This window comes from Bufo bufo, unplaced genomic scaffold, assembly GCF_905171765.1.
Source record: "Bufo bufo unplaced genomic scaffold, aBufBuf1.1, whole genome shotgun sequence".
NCBI classification, from domain to species: domain Eukaryota; kingdom Metazoa; phylum Chordata; class Amphibia; order Anura; family Bufonidae; genus Bufo; species Bufo bufo.
In genome coordinates this window covers 1-8,083 of record NW_024401116.1, presented here as the reverse complement: position 1 = coordinate 8,083, position 8,083 = coordinate 1, and the positions used below count along the sequence as shown (strand labels likewise).

Genomic DNA, 8,083 nt, shown 5'->3' with positions numbered 1-8,083 from the left:
CAGAACTCTAGAGAGGTCAGTGATGTAATAATCTGCAGAATATATCACTAGGTATCAGGAGGGAGAGCAGTGATGCTCTGCAGTTACTTATTATTGCTCTCATTACTGTAGGTAACAGCATAAAGAAAGAGGAAAATCTTCTGAAGGAGAACTCTGAGCTCCGTCATCTTTATTTCCATCATTATAAAACGCTCTTCTTTCCCCAGATGCAGAAACAGTGACATTCCTGAGGACGGCCACCCCTGAGGTCACTTCCCCACCAGAGAGAATATAAATCCTGTGTGACTCTATGTAATAAAGACGCTTCCGCTTCTCAGCAGAACTCACTGTGTACATACATTACTTATCCTGAGTTACATCCTGTATTATACTCCAGAGCTGCACTCACTATTCTGCTGGTGCAGTCACTGTGTACATACATTACTTATCCTGTACTGATCCTGAGTTACATCCTGTATTATACTCCAGAGCTGCACTCACTATTCTGCTGGTGCAGTCACTGTGTACATACATTACTTATCCTGTACTGATCCTGAGTTACATCCTGTATTACACTCCAGAGCTGCACTCACTATTCTGCTGGTGCAGTCACTGTGTACATACATTACTTATCCTGCACTGATCCTGAGTTACATCCTGTATTATACTCCAGAGCTGCACTCACTATTCTGCTGGTGCAGTCACTGTGTACATACATTACTTATCCTGTACTGATCCTGAGTTACATCCTGTGTTATACTCCAGAGCTGCACTCACTATTCTGCTGGTGCAGTCACTGTGTACATACATTACTTATCCTGTACTGATCCTGAGTTACATCCTGTATTATACTCCAGAGCTGCACTCACTATTCTGCTGGTAGAGTCACTGTGTACATACATTACTTTTCCTGTACTGATCCTGAGTTACATCCTGTATTATACTCCAGAGCTGCACTCACTATTCTGCTGGTAGAGTCACTGTGTACATACATTACTTATCCTGTACTGATCCTGAGTTACATCCTGTATTATACTTCAGAGCTGCACTCACTATTCTGCTGGTGCAGTCGCTGTGTACATACATTACTTATCCTGTACTGATCCTGAGTTACATCCTGTATTATACTCCAGAGCTGCACTCACTATTCTGCTGGTGCAGTCACTGTGTACATACATTACTTATCCTGTACTGATCCGGAGTTACATCCTGTATTACACTCCAGAGCTGCACTCACTATTCTGCTGGTGCAGTCACTGTGTACATACATTACTTATCCTGCACTGATCCTGAGTTACATCCTGTATTATACTCCAGAGCTGCACTCACTATTCTGCTGGTGCAGTCACTGTGTACATACATTACTTATCCTGTACTGATCCTGAGTTACATCCTGTATTATACTCCAGAGCTGCACTCACTATTCTGCTGGTGCAGTCACTGTGTACATACATTACTTATCCTGTACTGATCCTGAGTTACATCCTGTATTATACTCCAGAGCTGCACTCACTATTCTGCTGGTAGAGTCACTGTGTACATACATTACTTATCCTGTACTGATCCTGAGTTACATCCTGTATTATACTTCAGAGCTGCACTCACTATTCTGCTGGTGCAGTCGCTGTGTACATACATTACTTATCCTGTACTGATCCTGAGTTACATCCTGTATTATACTCCAGAGCTGCACTCACTATTCTGCTGGTGCAGTCACTGTGTACATACATTACTTATCCTGTACTGATCCTGAGTTACATCCTGTATTATACTCCAGAGCTGCACTCACTATTCTGCTGGTGCAGTCACTGTGTACATACATTACTTATCCTGTACTGATCCTGAGTTACATCCTGTATTATACTCCAGAGCTGCACTCACTATTCTGCTGGTGCAGTCACTGTGTACATACATTACTTATCCTGTACTGATCCGGAGTTACATCCTGTATTACACTCCAGAGCTGCACTCACTATTCTGCTGGTGCAGTCACTGTGTACATACATTACTTATCCTGCACTGATCCTGAGTTACATCCTGTATTATACTCCAGAGCTGCACTCACTATTCTGCTGGTGCAGTCACTGTGTACATACATTACTTATCCTGTACTGATCCTGAGTTACATCCTGTATTATACTCCAGAGCTGCACTCACTATTCTGCTGGTGCAGTCACTGTGTACATACATTACTTATCCTGTACTGATCCTGAGTTACATCCTGTATTATACTCCAGAGCTGCACTCACTATTCTGCTGGTAGAGTCACTGTGTACATACATTACTTATCCTGTACTGATCCTGAGTTACATCCTGTATTATACTTCAGAGCTGCACTCACTATTCTGCTGGTGCAGTCGCTGTGTACATACATTACTTATCCTGTACTGATCCTGAGTTACATCCTGTATTATACTCCAGAGCTGCACTCACTATTCTGCTGGTGCAGTCACTGTGTACATACATTACTTATCCTGTACTGATCCGGAGTTACATCCTGTATTACACTCCAGAGCTGCACTCACTATTCTGCTGGTGCAGTCACTGTGTACATACATTACTTATCCTGCACTGATCCTGAGTTACATCCTGTATTATACTCCAGAGCTGCACTCACTATTCTGCTGGTGCAGTCACTGTGTACATACATTACTTATCCTGTACTGATCCTGAGTTACATCCTGTATTATACTCCAGAGCTGCACTCACTATTCTGCTGGTGCAGTCACTGTGTACATACATTACTTATCCTGTACTGATCCTGAGTTACATCCTGTATTATACTCCAGAGCTGCACTCACTATTCTGCTGGTAGAGTCACTGTGTACATACATTACTTATCCTGTACTGATCCTGAGTTACATCCTGTATTATACTTCAGAGCTGCACTCACTATTCTGCTGGTGCAGTCGCTGTGTACATACATTACTTATCCTGTACTGATCCTGAGTTACATCCTGTATTATACTCCAGAGCTGCACTCACTATTCTGCTGGTGCAGTCACTGTGTACATACATTACTTATCCTGTACTGATCCTGAGTTACATCCTGTATTATACTCCAGAGCTGCACTCACTATTCTGCTGGTGCAGTCACTGTGTACATACATTACTTATCCTGCACTGATCCTGAGTTACATCCTGTATTATACTCCAGAGCTGCACTCACTATTCTGCTGGTGCAGTCACTGTGTACATACATTACTTATCCTGTACTGATCCTGAGTTACATCCTGTATTATACTCCAGAGCTGCACTCACTATTCTGCTGGTGCAGTCACTGTGTACATACATTACTTATCCTGTACTGATCCTGAGTTACATCCTGTATTATACTCCAGAGCTGCACTCACTATTCTGCTGGTGCAGTCACTGTGTACATACATTACTTATCCTGTACTGATCCTGAGTTACATCCTGTATTATACTCCAGAGCTGCACTCACTATTCTGCTGGTGCAGTCACTGTGTACATACATTACTTATCCTGTACTGATCCTGAGTTACATCCTGTATTATACTCCAGAGCTGCACTCACTATTCTGCTGGTGCAGTCACTGTGTACATACATTACTTATCCTGTACTGATCCTGAGTAATATCCTGTATTATACTCCAGAGCTGCACTCACTATTCTGCTGGTGCAGTCACTGTGTACATACATTACTACTGACTAGACACATATAATAACAGGTCTATGAACAGCGACTTGTTGATGGTTTCTATGCAGAAAGGTACATTTAAAATAATAAAAAAAAACTGAAAGCAGCAGAGATAACACTGAGATGTCGCTCGTCTGCTGGATTTCATTATCAGCGCTGCTTCCTGGTCTGACCTATTGTAAACCTTCTCCACTTCTGAGCTGCTGACTGGCTAGGAGGGGTCATGTGATACAGCATGTGACCCCACAGAACAGAGAAGTGCGCCCACCCTATTTGTGTATCGCACTGATGTCCATCACAGGGACAGTCAATGTGTCAGATGGTGTTGCCCTCTAGTGGACATTGTCTAAACTGCAGTAAATTTACACAACAGCATGTAGAATCCCTCTAAGTTATCGTGCCACAACCTGCGCCCTCCAGCTGTTACAAAACGACAACTCCCATCATGCCCTGAGTATGATGGGAGTTGTTATTTTGCAACAGCTGGAGAGCCGCAGGGTACGTAGATAGGGCGGTGTCCATCTTAGACTCAGGTATGCAACTCTCCACTCTGGCGTCCAGGGCATGCTGAGAGTTGTAGTCTCCCAGTCCCCGGTGAGCTGCAGGTTTACACTTTTCTGGAGCCACACTGGCACTTACCTGTGACGGGCGCGTCTCCTCTAGGGCGGCGGCGTCCTCAGACCTCAGAGGGGCCTTGGCCTGGGCATTTCTGGGCTGAGGCGCGTTGGGCGGCGCTCCAAAAATCTGCGCCGTCACATTGGTGATATAATCCTGCAAGTGCAACACAAAGCAGCGGTCAGCGACAGGCAGAGGTCACCCAGCTTTCTGACGAGCGTCCACTCCTAGGTCTGATGGACACAGGTGCGTCGCTTTACTGCGTCCCCCCATAAGCCTCACCAGCGCACTCTGCACGGCCTGGTACACGCGGGGGAGATGTCTCTGCAGGAACTCCATGCTCCTGTCCCTCCGGAGGGTCTCGTGGCCGTCTCTCTGCTCGGCTGCTTCTGCTTGACGTGACTCTGCTGCGGGAAGTGGCCATAAAACCGCAGGCGATGTGTCAATGTGCAGCACATATTTACTTCCTCTTCAGCCCCTGTAACCCTTTCACTGCCGGCATCACATCGCCGGTCTGCACAATGACTCTCCGCCGCCACCATTCTACATATACCGCGGTATGGAGAGCCTGACACGTATGACCACGGAAACCGTAGGTGTCCGAATTTTATGGCGCTTCTCCTTTAAATGACACCATGTTACTGCGAAAAAGGAGCATCCCTTTAAGGCCCCATTCACACGTCCGCAATTTAGTTTCGCATTTTGCGGAACGGAATTGCGGACCCGTTAATTTCTATAGGGGAGCACGATGAATAGGCATATTCTATTAGTGCCGGCGATCTGTGGTCCGCAAAACACGTTACGGCCGTGTGAATGGACCCTTAATCACACCTGTCATGGTGGCTGTCACCCAGCTTTCCCGAGGTTTCTATTCCAGGGGGTAGAATTTTTACAAGGGCGGACACTTTTTCCGGACATGTTAGATGCTGCTCCGATGAGGCGGTCGTTTCAGCTGTTGATACAGGATGTGGCTTCTATGTCATTTTTATAAAGTGACCGCAGATCAGTAGCGAGGACGTCGACCCACAATGCACTGCAGGTGGCGGCCACAAGGGGCTGTATACATCAGTGGTCATGAAACCTGTGGAGGAAACTACAGCTCCCAGCATGCCCCCACAGCCGAAGGACTCTCCAGCGGTAGGGGAACTACAACTCCCAGCATGCCCCCACAGCCGAAGGACTCTCCAGCGGTAGGGGAACTACAGCTCCCAGCATGCCCCCACAGCCGAAGGACTCTCCAGCAGTGGGGAAACTACAGCTCCCAGCATGCCCCCACAGCCGAAGGACTCTCCAGCGGTAGGGGAACTACAGCTCCCAGCATGCCCCCACAGCCGAAGGACTCTCCAGCGGTAGGGGAACTACAGCTCCCAGCATGCCCCCACAGCCGAAGGACTCTCCAGCGGTAGGGGAACTACAGCTCCCAGCATGCCCCGACTGCAGAATGACTCTCCAGCGGAGGGGGAACTACAGCTCCCAGCATGCCCTGACAGCCGAATGACTCTCCAGTAGTTAGGAAACTACAGTTCCCAGCATGCCTCAACAGCTGAATGGCTCTCCAGCGGTAGAGGAACTACAGCTCCCAGCATGTCCCCACAGCCGAAAGACTCCCCAGCAGAGATGAAACTACAGCTCCCAGCATGCCCCGACAGCTGAATGACTTTCCAGTGGTAGGGGAATTACAGCTCCCATCATGCCCCGACTGCTGAATGACTCTCCAACAATGAGGACACTCCAGCGGTAGAGGAACTACAGCTCCCAGCATGCCCTGACTGCCGAATGACTATCCAGCAAAGAGGAAACTACAGCTCCCAGCATGCCCCAACAGCCAAATGACTCTCCAGCGGAGGGGGAACTACAACTCCCAGCATGCCCTGAGAGCCGAATGACTCTCCAGCAGAGGGGGAACTACAGCTCCCAGCATGCCCCGACAGTCAAATGACTCTCCAGTGGTGGGGACACTACAGCTCCCAGCAGTATCGGACTGGGGTGCCCAGGGCCCACCGTACGGATACACACAGGAGCAAGATGCTACCAGATGACTGAATGTGAGAAGGTAGGTCCTGGGGAGAAGAGGACACGGGTGGCTTTCCTCTATACATAGAAGTCGTCTCTGGGAAGTTTCTTTAATAATCTGTAGCGCCCCAGAGAGCCGTTACCAGCTGCGCGCCTCGCTGCTACCTCATGTCATCATATGTGTTTATTGCAGCAGGACCGTCACACTGTGCAGATCTATTGTATTGCAACTGTTTGTGTCATGTGCCTGGTTCACCAGCAGATGGCGGCAACAATGGCAGTGCTAGTTCCAGCTCATCCCCTTGTCCTGTCTGGCCCGGCCCGGCCTGTGAGTCCTAGGGGTCGGAGCCTGTCCCCTCCTGGCCTTGCATTGCCTAAACCTGGTTGAGGTTCTGTACATTGAACACATGTATGTGGTGCAGTAAGTCTGCTGAGTTATGTGCCACTAGGGGCCCCCCGGGGGATTCACGTGTACCCCTGTAGGCCAGTCCGAGCCTGGCTCCCAGCATGGTACAGCGGGTCACCAGTTATAGGAAAGCTGGGTGACAAATGACCAATACTGTCCCAAAGGCTGTCTCCCATCTGAATGAAGCAACATGCAGCGGCTTGTGTAAGCAGGCGGTGTGAATACCGCCATCCCTAAACCTCGGATTATGTGTAAGCAGGCGGTGTGAATACCGCCATCCCTAAACCTCGGATTAGTCAGGGCGGTGAACAAGGGCTCTTGTGTAGCCTGAAACGCGTAGGTGCTTTAGGAAGAATGAATAAGGACATAGGGATCTTTAAGCTCCGATTTTCTGGAATTTTCAGGAGATGACAGCAGTGATCTGATCGTTTACTCTGGGTGACTCCGTCCCAGGACTTTATTTTTATGGTGATGGCCCCTTTAAGGCTTCTCGTCCTTGGTTACAGTAACCAGGGAAGAGGCGTGGCTAGAGAAGCAGGAAGTGCTGCATTAGCAGGAAGCTGTGGAGTCCTGGAGGAAGAACATATGGAGCGGAGAAGAATCAACGACGGGGGAAGCTCCGACTCCGACTGGGAAGGTGAGGAGGAGGAGGGTGGGAGTACTACAAGGCCCAGCACACTAATCACCCTGCTGTACAACTACAACTCCCATCATGTCCTCCCAGAGACCAGGCTGCTGTAGAATGACTAGGGAAAGGTGTGTGAAGAGGTTCTGCAGCAGCAGGGGTTGTGTCATCTTGTATGTGTGCTGTGTTACAGAGACGGATGAGGTGGCAGCGCCCCCCGGAGCCCAGGAGGAGAGCCGCTCTCACTGGAGGAACCGGTCCGCCTTCTGGTATGTTCCTGGGGGAGGGGGTTCACATACTTTTTACAACGGGTCGGTCGTGTCCTCCATACAGCCAGCCAGCAATGCCCTGTGGTGTGAAGACTACATCTCCCACAATGCACTGCTGCACGGTATCTGCCTTACAGGGGCTGAAGCGGCAGGACCGTGGATGCAGCTTTGGCTGTGACTGGAGCAGAGCCACCCGATGTAACCCGCCGTTTGCTTGCACTCCTAGGTTGCTGGGCCTGTGTAATAACTTTGCCTACGTGGTGATGCTGAGCGCGGCACATGACATCCTGAAGACGGAGACCAATCAGACGGCAACTGTGAGTGCCCCTTTAAGAGACTGAGTAACCTCGCAATCTGCTACCAGCTGGTCACAAGCCGGGGCCACGGGGTGCGAGGAGGGGATATGGGGGGCCCCTGGGCACAGTGCGATCACCTTCTTATTTCCAGGCTCTGTCACTTTAAGAGCACATTGGGTAATAGGAGGAAGTGAATGTTGTTGATCCTGTGACCGGCCCT

The 8,083-nt window shown here is 49.1% G+C and overlaps 1 protein-coding gene across 1 annotated transcript; it reads left to right on the top strand.

Moving 5' to 3' along the window:
* The first annotated feature begins 6,055 nt into the window (after nucleotides 1-6,055).
* On the top strand, nucleotides 6,056-8,060 carry LOC120984642 (battenin-like). Its single transcript, XM_040413402.1, has 4 exons — nucleotides 6,056-6,307; nucleotides 7,180-7,310; nucleotides 7,492-7,567; nucleotides 7,794-8,060. The coding sequence occupies exons 2-4, from the start codon at nucleotides 7,259-7,261 to the stop codon at nucleotides 7,906-7,908; spliced, it is 243 nt and encodes an 80-aa protein (XP_040269336.1). The 5' UTR covers nucleotides 6,056-6,307; nucleotides 7,180-7,258; the 3' UTR covers nucleotides 7,909-8,060.
* Nucleotides 8,061-8,083: the final 23 nt, after the last annotated feature.

Excerpts from the sequence above, each read along its gene's own strand:
- LOC120984642 (XM_040413402.1), top strand. The coding sequence starts at position 7,259 with ATGGAGCGGAGAAGAATCAACGACGGGGGAAGCTCCGACTCCGACTGG. Across the intron at positions 7,311-7,491 it reads CTCCGACTCCGACTGGGAAG|AGACGGATGAGGTGGCAGCG; the intron begins GTGAGGAGGAGG and ends GCTGTGTTACAG. Across the intron at positions 7,568-7,793 it reads AGGAACCGGTCCGCCTTCTG|GTTGCTGGGCCTGTGTAATA; the intron begins GTATGTTCCTGG and ends TTGCACTCCTAG.